Source organism: Onychomys torridus, chromosome 9 (genome assembly GCF_903995425.1).
Source record: "Onychomys torridus chromosome 9, mOncTor1.1, whole genome shotgun sequence".
In the NCBI taxonomy this organism is placed as follows: Eukaryota; Metazoa; Chordata; class Mammalia; order Rodentia; family Cricetidae; genus Onychomys; species Onychomys torridus.
The window spans coordinates 1903190-1921966 of NC_050451.1; the positions used below are offsets into that span (position 1 = coordinate 1903190).

Sequence of the window (18777 nt, forward strand, 5' to 3'; positions counted from 1 at the left end):
AGCTACAGCAGTTTGTTATTTGAAAAGTGGAGCTATTTTCTGATATGTTCTATGCATGCACTCTGGCAGAAGCCGTTACTGCCAGGCATTAGTGGAGGCCAGAAAGACCCATACATATCCCTGGCATGAAAGAAGTGTGTGTGTGTGTGTGTGTGTGTGTGTGTGTGTGTGTGTGTGTTGAGGTTTGGAGGTCCAAATAATAGCTACCTTGTCCAAATATCGAGAAGAGGACAATTCTGATGATAGAGATAAGAAAATGCAACCCAGAAACATGACCAGGTTTTACTCTTGGGACTTACATGCATGAAAAGTTCTCAATATTGAGGCTTTCCTGGAGCTATGAGGTCTTCTGAAGCAGCTAGAAGGTTTCATAAGTGACCCAGGTGGTAGGGACAGAGAAGGAATCCATGAAACACACCCAAATAAAGCCATCTGCTTATCAAAAATTGTCCCAGACTGTCCCAAATTGCAATTTGTAGTAAGTACATCCCCAAAAAATAGACTCTAAAGATGTGAGGAAACAACTTAAAACTTCCAAATAGCCAGTGGCCATAAATAAATCCTGAGGGAAAATTTTAATTTATTTATTATTAGTATGGGGTGCACACTTGCACACATCTTTGAATGCATGATGAGGGAGTAGCATGTATGGCACAGTGTACATGTGAAGGTTAGAGGACAACTTTGTAGAGCTGGGTTGCAGGAAACTGAACTCAGGTTGTCAGGCTTGTGACCCAAGTACCTTTAACTGCTGAGCTATCTTGCCAGCCCTAGATTTCTTATTTTTGAAGAGGAAGAAGAAGGCCAATGATGTTTTTAAAGTTTAAAAACAAAGAAATCTTTTTTAAAGTGAACATAAGTATTAACAGAACTGATGTCTTGAGCTCAAGGATAAATGAGATCTCTAATTGATAAGGCATCACAAGTAAGAAACATGAACTATACTGTCAAGTGATGAAGGATACCACAGGGAACTTAAACAGTATGATGTGACAGAATCCAGACTGGGACACAGGGTGACAGGTGGGGCAACACCGTGAGAGCTGGTAACTGAACAGGCTTCTCTGCAGAAGACACATTTGGACTGGCATCTGGAGGCAGAGGGGCTGTGTGACACAGATGAGGCCTATGAAATGTAAACAAAGATCACATTCACCGAGTAAACTAAAAATGGAAAGGAGACCCTTAGAAAGATCTCTATCTGATATCAGAAGGAAAATGTCATGTGAAGACTCCCACAGGATAAGGAATTTGCTGCCTAGTTCTGTTGGGTTGTCTTGGAGACATAGAGCCTTAGCTTGGCAGATGGATGGATGGGTTGATGGATTGATAGAATTGTGTTAGGAAGAGATGCTTATCTTGACCCCCTCCCATTTCTAATTTGTACCTGTATCTCTGAAGTCTTTGAAAGAACTCTTCTCTCAGATGACACAATGAGCCAGTCTTGGTGATTCTGACCCAGCGACTTTATCCATCTGAAAGCAAAGTGTACCTCATCTTAAGTACTGTTTATAATTCCTTCCCACAGAGGTCGTTGTTTGTGGCTCAGTTTACAAAACACCAGTCATTTGAGGACTTTGTTGTTGTTGTTTTTTCATCTTACAAAAAGGATCATAATCATCTTTATCTTACCAGACAGGAAGCACTACTTGCAGCCATCAGTGAAAAAGATGCAAACATTGCCTTGCTGGAATTGTCTGCCTCCAAAAAGAAAAAGACCCAGGAAGAAGTCATGGCTCTGAAGCGGGAGAAAGACCGGCTGGTGCATCAGTTAAAGCAGCAGGTGGGACATCCTGCACGCCAGGTGTGTCTTGCTGGGTCTGGGGCCTCAGTGCTTTCCCTGGGTTTTGCTATTCTTCATTCTCCCATGTCCATTCTGCAGGCGGAAGCAGCGACAACCAGGTAGGAGCCAACGGCCTGCACTCTTGCTAGAACCCCACGTTACCGCTTCTCTGTTGATGTGCATGCGGCTGGGCTGTGTGGTTTGTGACTGGCACTGCTTTCCTTTTTTATATTAGCCTCATCTTCCCAGAAGTAGCTCTCACCTCTCTTCCTTTCAGTAGATTTCCACTTCTAATTAAATCTTAGGAATGCCTAATTAAACCCTGGGGACTGGCTTCCCCTCCAACCTTGCTCACGTCCTGGGCTCTGTGAAGAACCCTCTCATCTAGTTCCCAAGGTTCCTTTCTCGCTCTACTTCCAGCTTTTGTTCTTCAGCTATTTTCCTCCAGGATCTTTCAGCGAAGGAGCATCTCCCCACTCTAGTCCCACTAGACTAGGCTTAGAGACCTGTCTGCCATTATTCATTGTAATTTAAAATCACCTTTTTGGCCCATTATCATTTATTCCCTTCTCTCCAGGCCACTGTGCTTGTCTTAGAGAAATGGAAGGGAGGGACAGTCCTAACTTCTACAGAAAGCTCTTTGCTTTTGGGGAGGGATTTCTGGAAGCAGCTTAAGATGAAATAATTGTTTCTGAAGTATCCTGGAACATTATCTCTGAAATCTATAGATGTTCTTTCTGCTCTGTATATAACTTGGCAACAGACCAAGGTGTAGCTCAATGGTAGAAAACTTGACTATCCCTGTGATCTTTCCCCAACATGGGTGGAGGGTGGAGGAATCACTTCTGTATGTAATGAGGACTTGGGTAAAGCAATGGTTAAAAATATTCATTCGGATCCTTACTTTAGAAAACCTACTCAGCTCACTGGTATATGGCCTTGTAAGGTGGCTGCCACATTTCAACTAGAACCTGTGGCTCTGAAACTCTCAAAATGGCACATGGTTACCATGTAGACTGTCTACATGGACTTGGGACCCTAGGACTGACTCTTTGCCTGCTAAGATGGACTATGCTGAACGCAGTACCTGGGAATAAGCCTCCTCATCCTGCAAAATGCCATCTCTTTCCCTCCTTCGGAAGGAAAAGGCATTCTTTGGCAGTGAGCTTGAGTCCATTTCTTATAGTACTGCCTTGCTGAAAGACAGAGAGAGAACACTGCCATGCCTAGGCACCTTCTCCTTGCAGAGGGAGGGTCTCAGTTGCTGCCAGACATTGGGGTCATTGCACAGAGCGGCATGCCTCGCTAGCACTGGCCCCGGGTTCAGGGACCGCTTCTGTCTGACCTCTTTGTTTGGGGCTGTGCATCTTCTACACTGGGTTTTCCAACCACTTGGCCTTAGTGAGTCAAGATGAGTCTCCTTCTTTGCTTTCCCCTAATTCCTTCCCTGAGCACTGAGCACCTAGCACCCTCCCCTCCTGCACCTAACCATTGTAGCTTTCTCCTACAGGTTTATAGGCCTAGGAAACAGCCCCCGTGCTCAAATATACCGTGCACTTGTGACGCTGGCTACAGCCCAGGTTTCACGGCCAAGTACCCCGGGTCCAGCTACGATGCACACATGAGCCAAAGGTCTCAGGTCAGTCAGCTGCTAAGGAGACACACCCCACTGTGGGGGGCGGGAGCACAGAACGACTTTCATCTTGATTGTCACCTCTCGTGCAGATTTCTAGGACTTGGTGGCCGCAGAGTCTGGGACCACACAGAAGATAGCATCATTTTGTGATTTGCCGTATCATTTCATTTATTTAATTTTTCCCAATGGTTTCAAACTTGGTGGCCACCTTTCAGGGTCTAATAGCTTGGTCAGGCAGGGGTGGGGGCAGGAGTGGTATTACCAATCACAGGGGATAGTTTTTTTCTTTCTATCTCGTAGGTACATTTTTTATAACACTTCCATAAAGTGACATAAAGTGCCAGTTTAAAACAAAAATGAAGCTGCCTTTCTCTCTCTTTCTCAGCATCATAACTGCATTCTCCAGTGCCAGTAAGAGAGGAAGGAAAGTGTACAATGGCTTCATTCTTGAGACAGGTTCAGCTTGGAGGTCCTAGGACTCTTGGAAACCCTAGCTGTGGGAGTCAGGCTCCTACCTCCAGTGAGGCAACGTTGGAAGGGTTTGCATGGAGAAGGAGAGCAAAGAAGGAGGACAGACTCCCTGGTGACATGCTCAGCTTTGAAATCCTTCCTTCTGCCCCACCTACCACCTGGTGATAAAAATCCCACATTTCAATATCTTCATCCCAAGTGATTATGGCTCAAAGAATAACCATTCATTTACTTATGATGTCAGTCCCTTCCCCTTTTATTGAGTTTGCTGTGGTATAGGCTGTTGTTCAGGGTCCCTCAGGGATATTTTTCCCTTATCATCATAGCAGCTCTGCACATAGGGGCCAGAATTTTCTCTCTTTTTAGGGGGACATAACTCAAGTTCAGGAGTGTGGCATGATTTAGTCCGAAGACCCACAGCTGATGGTATGCCTCGGGCTTTAGGACTATCTACCTCTCCCACCACCAGCTGTACACACACCCCATCACATGCAGGAAGAAATCCTGAGTGACAACTAACAGAGTATTTCCAGAAACTGTGAAGTTCTGGTACTTTAACAGCCTAAAGTCATTGCTTAAATATCCAGGTAAGACTTCCACCAGTGCCAGCTTGAGTTCTTAGGCTTTGGTATTTGATTGCCTTAGATGTAATGTCTAAGTTGTACGCTCCCAGCACATGCTGGGAGCGAATCTAAGGTCTTTGCATGCACTCAAAGGTGTCCAGTGTTGAACTGCTTTCTTTGAATCTGCTTTCTAGACTAGTTATATGGAGGATTTCAAATTTCTCCCTCATTTACTTCACTTGTGTATGAGGTTAATAAACTGATCCAAAGACTTGAAGTGGAGGTTATTTCGAGTGTTGTGCACATGATTGGCACACAATGGGCGCTGGATTTATGTGTGTGGTATATTCCTTCTGCTCTTGGTACTGCCAGCACGGCTGCTAATTACTGGCGCCACTAGTCCTCGGGGGCAGTTTCATCTTGAACTCCTTGCCATGGTAGTGAACACAGGGAGAGTTGCAGCTCACTGACAGCATACTGTGGAAGTGTGGTGGAGAAAGCAGATGGATGCTAGCACCCAGCCCGCCCAGTCCCCTTCCTCTTACTCACCAGCACTTGGAGAGCATCAAGCAGAGATATCAAGAGCCCTAGACCCCAGACTCAGCTGAGTCTGAAGAGGCCCATGGTGCTCATTAAATTTTCTTGGTTTGTGGGTGCAGCCTGTGGAGACAGACACTGGCCAGGAAAAGTGAGCCTGAGGTCTCTCTTGTTTTCGCCTCTTGGGTAGCTGGGGAGAACACAGCTCTCTCAGAGGCAAGGACAATGGAAATGAAGCAAGGTTGTAGGGTTGGCCACTTCTGTGCCTGAACAGATAGTGAGGCTTTCTTGTTCCTGAGAGGTACCATGTTGTACAAACTGCCATTTTAGTCAGTGTATCTTGTATAGAGAAAGTCTTTCCACTGTGCAATCCCGGGTGACTGAACAGAAGTAGTACATTCATCAGTCACCACAATCACTGAGCCTTACTAAGCATGAACTGGGCACTCAAAGAACATTTCTTGTGGGAATGCATGATGCCAAGCACCATGCCAAGTACTACACACACACACACACACACACACACTCATGCACATGTGTGTGCACATACACCTGTACACATATATGCACATACACTGTTGTCATTTTTTTTTCTCTTATCTTCGCTATATCAAGCTCTCTGCTGGATGCTGAGGGTTCATCTGTTTTCCTACCATGATGAAAAAGCATTCTTCACCTTACTTTGAAATTGACCAAGCCAATATCCCAAGAGGCCAAATGACTTAACCACCATCATAGCACCCATTCCTGCAGTGCAGAGCTGGCCTCCAAGACTGGTAGAGTGCCACAACTTAGCTCTTACTAAGCTGAACACTGCAGTATGGTTGGCCTTCTTAAGCTCTCCTAGGTATTAGGATAAAAAACCACTAGAAACAGTGTATTCTCTGCCTTGCATAGGCTATTGGTCCCACATTTCACAGGTATCATCCAAGAAAGCCAATTCCAGTACCTCAGATCATAGAGAAGAAAAGTGCTTGATTCCTTAGTGAGACAGAGTGCCCTATAGTTATATGACTTGGACTGAGTATCTGCTGTGTCTTAGAGTGTTAAACAATTTTGGAGTATACATTGGGAATGAAAATTAATGAATACACCTTCCTCATACAACTTAATTTTAATCATGGAATAAAGGCAGTAAACAGCAAAATTACTAATTCAAGGTGAAAACAAACCAAAATACAGTCCAGTGTAAAGAAGAATAGGAGCAGTTGATGGGGGCATTAGGGGCAGAGAATTAAAATTAGGGCTAAAGAGAAGAACTTCCTGAGGAAGGAGACCCTTGAGCAAAGGTGAAACAGGAGAGAGATGGGACCTTGCAGATCTCTGTGGTAGGGATATTATTCCGTGGAAGGGACAGCCTGTATAAAAGCCTTAGACAGAATTTGATTCAGGAAACAGTAGGCAAGCCCATGGGCCTGGGAGAGAACAAGAGATGAGCTGCCAGAGCAGGAGTGTGGCAAAGCAGAGGGGTAGGTGGAGGAATGGACAATAGAGGGAAGAATGAGCGCTAGAGGGAAGAATGGATGATAGAGGGAAGAATGGGCGCTAGAGGGAAGAATGGACGATAGAGGGAAGAATGGACGATAGAGGGAAGAATGGAGCATAGAGGGAAGAATGGAGCATAGAGGGAAGAATGGACGATAGAGGGAAGAATGGAGCATAGAGGGAAGAATGAGCGCTAGAGGGAAGAATGGAGCATAGAGGGAAGAATGGAGCATAGAGGGAAGAATGGACGATAGAGGGAAGAATGGAGCATAGAGGGAAGAATGGAGGATAGAGGGAAGAATGGAGCATAGAGGGAAGAATGGAGCATAGAGGGAAGAATGGAGCATAGAGGGAAGAATGGATGATAGAGGGAAGAATGGATGATAGAGGGAAGAATGGAGCATAGAGGGAAGAATGGAGCATAGAGGGAAGAATGGATGATAGAGGGAAGAATGGGCGCTAGAGGGAAGAATGGATGATAGAGGGAAGAATGGAGCATAGAGGGAAGAATGGGCGCTAGAGGGAAGAATGGAGCATAGAGGGAAGAATGGGCGCTAGAGGGAAGAATGGAGCATAGAGGGAAGAATGGGCGCTAGAGGGAAGAATGGATGATAGAGGGAAGAATGGAGCATAGAGGGAAGAATGGGCGCTAGAGGGAAGAATGGAGCATAGAGGGAAGAATGGAGCATAGAGGGAAGAATGGGCGCTAGAGGGAAGAATGGATGATAGAGGGAAGAATGGGCGATAGAGGGAAGAATGGATGATAGAGGGAAGAATGGACGATAGAGGGATGGAGCAAGCTATACAGGACTCCCGTGTCTGCTAAATGAGACCTTCTGGGCTAGGAATTGTCAATCACCAAGAAGAAGAATACACTAACCCAGCCTGAGAGCAGAGCCAGGGCCCTTCAGCACATACGTGCCTCCAGTGTTGCAGCTTCCAAGGATTCTCAGGAATGGGCCTGCATATTTGGAAGCATTGCCACTTCTGTTACAGCCACATTAAAGACCCCTGCAGTCTGCCACATCTCCTGAGATTTTCAGCTGATGCTAGAGCAGGGCCTCTTGACAGAATGCTCCTCTCACTTTCTGGCAGTCATAGCCCGAGGCCCACTGGCTGACTGATGCGCCCTCCTTTGTGGTGGTGTTGTCTAGGCCTAGAAGGATAGCTGGCTCCTAGACCTTCTCTAAAGATAAGTCTCTTTTCGTCCTCCTCACTCCCCAGCCTTCACTTCTGAAGCCCTTGTTTGCTTCTCCTTGCTACACGGGTAGAGGAAAACTGACACCAGTATACCCTGGGCCTTTCGCATGCCATTCCATTTGCTGATAACACTGTTCTCTCCTTTCTTCACTGGCTTTTTCATGCATTCCCAGTGCAATATCACTTCTTCAAGGAAGCCTTCTGGAACCTTTTCAACTGGATCACATCCTCCAGTTTGTCCCTTTTCACTGTGTACATATCTATTTCTTAGCATTTGTAACAGATTAATTTTTGCCTTGCTACTCTGGGATCTCCAAAAGAGAAGGTGACCTTGTGACCTTTTTTGTTCACCCTTTATCTCCAGACCCAGCACAACTCCAGGCTTATGGTAGATAGCAAACATTTGTTGGGTGTGTGAATGAGTGAGGCATGGGGCACTGGTAGTATCACGTTCTCTTTGGACAGTATCTCACCTCTGAAGTCTCATTCTAGAACCCTAGACTCCACCGAAGGTGAGAGAGAAGTCGCAGTGGTACTTCCCCTTTCCCGCTACATCACAAGGCCTATGCTGGGGCCTTGTTCCCATGCCCAAAGCACTTGAAAGGGTGGTTAATTTGAGCCCTTGCTCCACATCTCTTAACCCTATTCTCCTTTGAATTCTTTCCAGCATCCTGGGTCCTTCTTGAGTAAAATGTCATGCAGCTCCCAGATGTAGCAGAGTCTCATTCTGCAGGACATTCCAACCCTGGCAACTTCTGAGTGTCTCATAAATCAATTTGCTAAGAAATACCTTAACTCCTCTTAAACAGCTGTCAGGGAAGCTAGAGGTGATATGAAGTGAGTTCAGAAATTCCAACTATGCCTGACAATGAGAGAGAGTCTTTATGACGACGTTCCTTAAGTGTTGACATTGAGTTCTTTCAGGAGGGAAGAGAGCCTTGCACATTAACATTCTGTTTCCTGTTGCATTTTTTAAAAAAGATAGAAGATTAAGCCCAGTGTGGTACAGGAGGTTTTGAGTCAGTCAACTTTAGTTTTTCTTGAATTTCCGCTCCGCATACACCTCTAATAGTATGCCCCACCTCTTAAAAAAAAAAAAAAAAATCTGGCTTCCAGATTTGTGCAGTTTGGGGAGTGGCTCTCAACTTGGAATGAGGTAAGTTTTGGGTCTTTTTTTCTTCCTCTAGGGAGTTCTAAAAATTATCGAAAATTACTATCTTTTGGTCTTTTGTGTCTTGAATCCAGCCCCAACCCCTGCTCCTTTCCTTTGCCCTTGAAAAAAAAAAGGACTGACTTCAAAATAATTAATTCTGAAACCATTGGATTTGCCTGCTGCTAAAGGGTTTTTGAAGAAAGCTTAAATCTAAATCTTACCCCCTAAGCCTTATTCCCAAATGCGTCCCTGTTGCTGAAGCCCTGATAGGCACATCCTTGATGAAAATGCCTTTTTAAATGAGGGCCAGACACCATTGTTTAGTGAAAATTAGAGCCAGCTTACTTCTCAGAACCAGTTAGAATACTTCTGAGATCAGATAGATTGTGCTTGGGTTCTGTTTTCTTTTCTTCCCAGATCTGGGCATCGCTTTGAGCCATCAGGAAATAAGCAGGTCAGTTGGGAGCAGGAAGGCGTTAAAGGAGAAGACAGGTCCACTAATTCAGTGTTTCCCCAAGAGTTGGCCTGTGTCTTGGTAAACATTTAGATGGTCATGCCAGGCCATCACAGGGTACTCTGTTTGGGTACACTCTCCCCTGCCTCCCTTTGGGTTGTCTAAAAGTCAGGAATGTCTTCAAGAATTAGCTAAACAGATATGGCCATGACTGGCAGAAGACAGAAGCCTCCCTGCAGAGTGTCCAGGAGAGAGCTTCATGAGGCTCAAATTACAACTGGATATGAGCATGAGTAGATGCATGTTGAGGGGAAAGCCAAATTCAACCTGTTGATCAGCCGGGTCTGTCCCCTCCCATTGAGAAAAAGGAACTCTATTGTCCACTTAGGTTTCTCTTGCATTGTATGCAGATGACTATTATAGTTTGTGGGGTAAGCACAATTAAACAGCAATAGAGGAGCTCCGTGAAGTAGGGTTCCCAAAGCCTCTTGTTGTGCTTGGATGAGCTCCAGAAAAGCTTGATTTGATCCCAGCATTGTAATGCATCACAGACCTACTCCAGATTGAATTGCCATAATGCAAATGCATTGGTTGTTCCAGCCGACTCTCATTGGGTTCAGTTGTTCATGTTCCCCTGGTAGGATGTAGCCACATCTCCATCTTTGACTTCAATGCATTGTATTTGAAGTATGCTCCAGAGATCTCCCTTTCAAATATACTCAAAGGTCAAAGGCTGGCTGTTACCAAGGAGGCAAAACTGGTATGACTAAAAATGCTTTTTTTTGTTAAGATCCTGTATTTGGACAGGATTCTGGTCTGCTACCTCAGCCTGAATACTTTCCTTACCCTAAGCTGATGCCTCAAGTCCGACACTCAAGGAATCCATTTGGCCTACCAGTGCAACCCAGAGTATGTTCAAAGACTGGGAGGCCGACTCTTTTCTGTTATTCCATGTCTTCTTCCAGTCCTTCTTAGGAGGGCATCTCTCTAGACCATGAAAGGGAAGCTGATGGACCACCTGTGAGTCCAGTCAGAAAATCATATTGTAAGCAGGTTAACTCCTGTTTCTAAGCACGGGGGCAGGGGAGTACCTCTGGCATATGTAGGCACTCTAGCTAGGGAGATAATGTCTTCATCCTTGAGTACTGATGGTGCCTTTCTGGTTTCTACCACCAGTAAAGTTGTTGTCAGCACATCAAAGAGACAGGAGGGCCAATTTCTGCTGTTTGGGTAGATGAGAGGTTTTCTCTTTGTTTGTTTGTTCGTTATTGTTGTTGTTTTAAGTATTTCCTTGCCAGTAGAGTCAAGAATACTTCTTGCAGAAGCAGAAATTGCTGAGGTGTCCGATGGGAAGTTTACGGCCTGTCTTTTGAGACAAATGCCTGCCTAACTTGGATGCTTCCTATCAAGTTTCCAGGTTCCTAGAATGAGTATTTCTGGTTGTTAGTGTATGGTTATGAGGGGCCCACTTTGGAAGGTTTGTGTGTTGAAGGCTTTGTCTCCAGGAACCGGTGAGAGAGGACTGCACCAGCTCTTGTAATCCAGTGGTCTTATTAGCAGGTAGTGGGGAAAGGGAGGGCTGCAACCTATTTGAAGGAAGCAGGTCACTTGAGGCTTGCCCTTCAAAGACATACCTTTCCTCTGATATCCTCTTCATATCCTGGCCCCTGGAAGGGGAACAACTCAGCTCTGCTCACCCCTCCACCATAATGCTCTGCTTCCCCCAGTCCTGAACAGTACAGCCAGCAGACACTGAAATGGTGAGCTGTACTAATCTTTCATCCTTTAAGACCCCTTCTCTCTGGTACATGTCACAACAACAGAGGGTTTAATGGGCTGCTTATAGAATAAACTAACATCTATGCTTTTAGCTTTTATGTTTGGTTTTCTTCAGTAGAACAACTTGAAGAAAGCAACTTTACCATTCTGCACTCCTGCTTATAGAAAAAGCATGGAGCTGGGTGTGGTGGCATACTTCTGTAATCTGGACACTTGTGGGAGGTTGGACTGAAAAGATCATGAGTTCCAGGACAGCCTGAGCCATATGTTTCAAAAACAAAATAAAAATGAAATATTAATGAGGAGGAGAAGATAATATGTATGTGGGGGCTGGGTCTGAGCGGCTTGCCAACTTTACTTCAGTGATCTGAAGCTCCCAAATAGTACCTACATGTTGGCAGAACACACCAGAATAGTAGGCTTAGGGGACCAAACAGAGAACTGTGTGCAGATGCCAAGAAGATCTCTCACATGCTGCTATCTCTCTCTCCTTTCCTCCTCTCCACCCTCTTCCCTCCCTCTCTCCCTCCCTCCCTCCTTCCTTCTCTCTCTCTCTCTCTCTCTCTCTCTCTCTCTCTCTCTCTCTCTCTCTCTTATTCAAATTGCACATCTGTGCTCTATTTTTAAACATTTATTCTTTAAGTGATAACGCATGTTTTACCAAGCCTCTTATTGGATTAGACATGTTTGAAATCCCCTCAACTTTAACCTCTTCATTACCACCGCCAACAAAATGCAGCTCGACCACCAGAACGGAGTGCAGATAAGATGTTCCTGCCTCAGCAGACCACTTCATGAGGGGCAAGAGACCCCATCAGGAGTGCTGGGTTTGTCAAAGTGCTGGCACTGTAAGGAGAGAATTCAACTCTCCCATTGTATTGACTTGTGGATCTTAGGGTGACATGATTTCAAGTTTTATGTGGTACGGTGTCTACAGAGTCCATGCTCTTCATCATAACTTTAACGTGCACATTTTAGGCTCGAGTAACTAGTTTGGAATTCTTACATTCAACTTGGTACAGGGTGTGTGTGTGTGTGTGTGTGTGTGTGTGTGTGTGTATGTGTGTTTAAATATAGTCCCCCATTTAATCCTCTGGGAATCTTGAAAACCAGGTGCTAACAACCCTGTCTAAAGACGCAGAGACCAAGAACTGGACTGATGTAGGGCAGTTCTAGGGAAGGGTACAAGCAGAACCTAAACAGGCCTCACACCAAACCTCTTGCATGCCCTGCATAGGAGATGGTGTGAAAGAAAGGAAGGAAGGAAAAGAAAGGAAGGGAGAAGGTGGAGAGGGGAAGCGAATACAGAAAGGTTCATCCTGTGACCCTTGGCGCTCATTCTCCGTCCCTCTGTTCCAGATCTAACTTGCCCCATTGATCCCAGGCTCCCTGTGCAGGCTATAGAGGGGCCCCATCTCTCCCTCTGTTACTGGATCCCTTCCCTAGGAATTCCAACAGGAGTGCTGTCTCTGCTGAGATGCTGGTGCCTGCCTGCCCATGGCCTGGGGGGGGGGGGGGTCGGTGTGTGTGTGTGTGTGTGTGTGTGTGTGTGTGTGTGTGTGTGTGTGTTGATCTCAAGGTAATTGCGTGGAAGATTTTCTTCTCACTAGTTTTCCATCTTCTGTCTCATCGTTTGACATATTTAAAAACCTGGTTTCTCCTGATCCTGATGTCCCTGTCCCTCTCTCTCCTTCCCCACACCCCTCCCTACTCCTCATAATTGAAAGTCCTTCCAGGCTGTCTTCACCTCATCATTTCAAGTGAATGGGAAAACAATTCCAGCTTCCTGCCCTCCTGTTCTTCCTGATGCTGAACTTCAAAAGGGAGGAAAAGCCCATTTCTCTGGCGTTGCGTTCTTCCCCTCAGTCACTGTCTTCAAATCACTTCGCTCACTGCCTTTCATCTACTGATCTGCAGAGCAGGCTGCTCTTTCCTGGGCTTCCAGGCACTTGAAGGGGCAGCACGCAGACAACTGCAGAGTCCAGTCACATCCTCTTCCTGCTTACCTGAGTCCTTAAGAAGAGGCTGCCTATGTTGTTGCTGTTGTGTCTCCAATAAGCTTTCAGACTCTCCTGTTTGATATTTTCTTACTGATCCTAGACTATGTTAAAATTTATTCATGACTTAATTGTATAGCCATTTCTATATGAACTTTTCCATGGGAGAAAGCATGCAAATAAATATTTTGACATAGCAATAATATATCCTCATTAGAAAAACTTCAAAAAAATGTAGAGAAAAATCTGCAATCACTCACAATTCCACCACTTAGAAGTAACTGTCATTAAAATTTATAGTTCCCCACATTCCAGTGTCCGTACACATTTGAATGAATACATGGCACACTGAAGAATGCAGATTTCTCTTATCTCTTTATACATTTATACTGTGTGTATTTCCTGAGTCACCGGAAACCATCAAAAGCAGATTAATTTTTATGATTCCCCTATTCTTGGGATCTTAATTGTTCCTAGTTTGTGCTTTTATAATCAGACTGTAATGAACATTTGAATAGGTAGCCCTCTTCTTTTATTATTTTCCTGAAGATTACTGCCTCAAAGTTGAATCACTGAAGTTAGGGTTATTTATTGAGCATTTTAGAGAACTGAGAAACAGCTCTCTCCTGCAAATACATCTAGCATTTGTGAATGCTTAAGCGATGGGCAACTGCTTACTTCAAACTTGTTAGGCTCTATTCTAAATATGCCACTAACCATTGTGCTACCATAGGTACTGCCAGTGGTCAGAGAGCCAGGAGAACCAATGGCAGAGGCAGGTTTTCAGGGTGGCAGGTGTGGGAAACCAAGTATTAATTGAGCGTGTACTATGTTCTGGTGCTGCTCTAGAGTCTGGGGATGTTACAGTGGGCAAAACAGACGAAACCTCTGACCCAAGGCAGTTTATCTTCTAGTGGCTGGGACAAAGTAAAGGCAAAATACAAATATTAAACATATGAGCTGTGGAGTAATGGTTAGTGCGGTGGGAAAAAATAAAGCTGATGTTTTCTGAAGAACTTCAGGCCAGGGATCCCTGAGAAAGCTACATTAGAGAAAGACTTATGTAAAATAAAAGGTGCTCCATGTGGAGCATTGTGTGTGTGTGTGTGTGTGTGTGTGTGTGTGTGTGTGTCTGTGTGTGTGTGTGTCTGTGTGTGTGTATTATGTGACGCACAGTGGCACAGTGCAAGGAAGAAGCACTCAGTGAATACATCTAGCCAGAAGGCTTGAGTCCATTCTTCAGTCTGTTCCCCAAGTGCAGTTACTAAATTGACAAGGTGGGGGAGCCAGAACCCTACAACACCACTATTTAAATGAGATTTATTATTATTATTTTTTTAATGCACACAGCAACCTAAACTCCGCTGTCTTATCTCTATCCTAATATGGTCATTAGGAAATGCCTGTTGAACCCAACCAGCCAAGTCTGCATCCTAGTGATCTTTGACACAGTCTGGGAATGGAACTGTGCAGAAGGGTTACAAGTTCAGATAAGATGGAAAGCAATCATCCCAGAACACATGAGAACTCACAAGAATGGCACTTCAGAAGGCCAAAATGCAGAACTGTGCTTATGTGTCCAGAAGCCTCCAATTAACTGCTCGTCTGGTGGCTGCTTTACTTCCTCTTTCTCTTGGACAAGCACTCCTAGAATTGCAAACACAGTTTGTGGACCAACCATCAACCCTGCCTTCTGCCTGATGGAGTAAGAGGGAGGTGCAGAGGTCATAAGGCCAGGTGATCTCTGTTGTCATGCTTCCTGGGTTTGGGGCTCTGTGGCTGCCTTTTTAAAAGTTTCAATGAAACAAGATGGCTCACCTAACCAGGAAGGTCCTGGCAAGCATGGAAGGTTCAGGATCTAAGAGTAGAACTGGGAAGTGTGGTTCTGGTCCAACTCTGGTCCCAGCACCCTGGGAAACTTGGATATAGTGTGTTTTACTTGTCGCTCAAGGGCTCTGTGCCTATCTGTAAAGCAAAGAAGATGAGCTCACCAAGTTCCCAGAGCCTCGGAGCTTTGGTGGTCTGACTGTTTCAGCACAGGCACACTCACAACATGGGGTGCACTTGACTGCCTGTGACTTTGAGGGAGCTCACAGCTGAGTAGAAGGATGCATCATTCCACAGACTATGAGCACAGCTGACATTTCTTAAATAATATGCCAGGCACAACAGTGTCCTTCTGTTTGACTTATTGTGGTCCTCACAGAAATTGAAAGATGTGATATTATCATTACTAAGCTCAGTTGGCAGATGGGTAAAATAATTCATAGTACTGATGAGCCAGTATGCCAGTTCAAGTACTCTGTCCAGAAGGACTTCACTGTTCTCTTCTTCTCTTTCCTACCAAGATTCAGCTGCACCTTCCCCGAAGGCAGTCTTTGAGGAGTCTAGATTTCAATGATAGTAGGGAGGAAGGACTCAAAGCTTACTGCTTTGGCAAGTGTAATCTGGACTCATCACCATTTGCTAATTGGATGAGCATGGGCAGATCAACTTGTCTTCCTATAAAGTGGGTCCATTGTTTGCTGCCCGACTCACAGAGATGTGTTATTTAAAACACTTACTGTAGGACACGATTTTATAAGCCACGGGGACTCCACAACTTAGTTCTAGGGGTCTGCTGTGTGTGTGCTTCCATGCAGGGTAATGCTGTACTTTTAGGAATGATGATCCCCCAAAAAAATCTCCCAACAGTCTCTCAACAGAAGCCAAAGACCACTTGGCCTGTTTTCTGACCAAGGAGGAATTTGAATATGAGCATTCATAAATAGATTCCCCCTCCTCTGCTTTTCAGGGTGCTAGAACATGAATTATCAGAATTACCACAAATGAAGCAGAAAGAACACACATGGTTTTTTGGTTTGTTTGTTTGTTAAGAACCTAGATGAGTATGGTGCTTTTCCTTCTGGGAAAGGAATGTCCATCATCTCTCCCATCCCTGATTGTATGTGTCCAGGCAACAGGAAGCCTGTTGGGCCAATGACTTCTGAGGCTTCTGGAGCTGAGATTTGGCTTGCAGGAAAATCCTGTGCATTCCTGATGCAACCCTTGGTGAGGCAGGGGAGCAACAAGTTGCTATTTTGGAGAGTGAAGCCCTATCTCTAAGGGATTCTTTTTTATGAAGCTGGGACACCGAAGTGTTGCTGATTTATCTTAATAGCAGATACTATGAGCAAATGTCCCAGTTGCCTCTTTGTGCTTTTGGCAACTCTAGATAAGAAATGAAGTGGAGCAGACCCAGCCAGAGCTGCTAGCCCAAAGTTTAGGAGTCTTAATCTTCCCAACTCCAAATATGTGGTTTAAGGTTGCTTCTGGAGTCTTCCAAGCTGCAGGTGGAAACCTCATTTTGGCCAGGGATGAGGTAGGTTCCATTATCAAGCTTCGTGCCTTCAGAAAGATTTGCTTAGACTTGCAAGGAAATGACCATGCGTCATGCTGTGCTGGTGAGTTTCTTAAAGGTATTTATCAGTTCTGGATTGTGGGTACTGTTGCTGTGTAAAGAAACTGACTTTTACTGTGTGAGGATACTCCAGCTTGTTGTACACATGATAAAGATTCTCAGAGGACACAGCACAAGAAGTCCTCGTGTCAGAACTGGAACAAGACAATGCTGAACCCAGGGCCTTAGAAGTTGGAATATAAATTATTTCAAAGCCATGTTCAATGCTGAAACATTTGCTAACCCCTATTAGATATGGGTAAGTTCTCATGGCTTAATTTGGCATATTGAATCCATTCTTCAGATTCTCTTTGGGGACGGGAAAGGAAATACACAACTCCACTATAATTTTTCTCTTGTTTCTTTAGAATGGGACATAATTTTTTATTGTTAACTGGTGGAAACTGATGAATCACAGCCAACTATGGCTCACCCCCACAGGAGGAAAGTATCAGGCTTTAGCTGAGAACATATTCCTTGAAACAAACCAGAATATCTGAGTTTTGAAATTTCTTTCCACTTACAAAAAAACAAAAATAAAACAAACAAACAAACAAACCCCAAACCATGCTGATGAGAAAATATTCATGTTGTGACCAAGACCAAGAGAATGGAAGAAGCAGCAAGCTAAGGCTTCGCTGAGGAAAGTGTCAGAATGCTGTATGATGATCCACTTCCTGGCAACTCCACTGAGTACAGAGGAAGGCAGCCAGGATCAGGCAGAGCAGCCTACTGACATTGGCCTTTACTTCTTCCAAGGAAAGGGCCAGAAGCTGGCTGTGAGCCAGGGATTCCACACTCCTGACCCAGGTCTGCTTAGGCACCACCTTGGGCACATCCTAGGATTTTGTTCCCACTTATACTGTTGAATCTAGAAACTATGCTGGAAAAAGGTTCTCCTCTTTTGGCCCCAGACTGTTGCATCCTGAGAACCACTGTAGAGCCTTTTAAATGGCTTGGGTCAGAAGCAATTATCCCTCTCCTTTTCTTTGATCAGCATCTCACATAGTTTGGTGGTCAGTCACTTGTAAGGCACTGGACCCCATCGAATTCAGTGGCTGTCTGGATTTGGGGTTATTGAATTGCTTGGTATTATGGGTGCAAAATTATTTGAATGGGATTGTTGTAGTCATGATTACAATTTACACTTTGCTTCAACAGAACTGCTCTGCAGACTTATATTTTTCACCCCTTGGGTTCTTGTTGGAAGAGTGGTCACATGTGGCCTTTTAGCTGATCTTCAGCTTTTCCCAAGAACAGAATCCTAAATTATCCTATCTCCACCTAAAAATGGGATTTAACAAAGACAAAAATAGTTCCTGTGCACTGTGTGCAGAGCCAAATTACTTTTGAATGTTCCCTGGAACCCAGATAAGAATAAGAAAACACAACACCTCTTCCCCTCTCTGTATGACCTGCTGATAGATTTGTGGATCATGACTCTCACCTAGATATATTAGAAGTAGAGTCTTGGTTCTTATTTGTATTTTTGTTCATTCATCATGATTTATTTATAGTTAAGCTCAAAGAAAACAAAGAATAGCAAAAGCTTCGTTTTCAGTTGAATATAACATTGTCTTAAAATTTTAATGGGATGTTAGGACGTCAGATTTTTTTTTTTTTTTTTGAGACAGGGTTTCTATGTGTAGTTTTTGGTGCCTGTCCTGGATCTTGCTCTGTAGACCAGGATGTCCTCAAACTGAGCCTCTGCCTCTCGAGTGCTGGGATTAAAGGCGTGCGCCACCACCGCCCTGCTTAGGATGTCAGATCTTTGTACTAGTGAAATGCAAAAGAATCAAATTAATTCTAGAACAAACTAAGCAGAAAGAGCCATGCATTCATCCAGGGCAGAGCTGGTGCATGCTCATGCCAGTTTTCAGCCCCAAAGTCCTTATCAATAAAGTAGCGTCATACCCCCAGAGAGGCATTGCTCAGGAGGAAGCATGAGAACTGGACAGGGAAGAGAGAGACTTACCAGCACAGTGGTTTTGAATGTCAGCTCCTCCAGGTTTCCATGTGGTGCCTCATGTACAAATAGATAAAGAATAGTTACAGTCAGAATTGAACCAAAGGGTCAGTAACTCTGATAGGCTCCATAACTATCAAAGTAGCTTAGTGTTAGCCATTGGCTGAGGACTTCTGACCCCTCATCTGGATCTCTTAGCTCACCAGACATTCCAAAGTTAGAGGCATTTTTCAAATGGAATACATCTTGAGCCAAGCTATGATGAAGGTGAAGAGTTTGGTTTTGTAGGGAGGGGCTATTCCAAACCAGAGAAG

General features: G+C 44.6%; 1 protein-coding gene across 1 annotated transcript in view; it reads left to right on the plus strand.

The window, feature by feature from the left end:
* Erc2 (ELKS/RAB6-interacting/CAST family member 2) overlaps positions 1 to 18777 on the plus strand; it is a 913086-nt gene that overhangs the window by 709081 nt on the left and 185228 nt on the right. The window contains exon 17 of the mRNA XM_036199185.1: positions 1636 to 1783. Coding sequence (XP_036055078.1) covers positions 1636 to 1783 — 148 coding nt within the window. The remainder of the gene's footprint in view (positions 1 to 1635; positions 1784 to 18777) is intronic.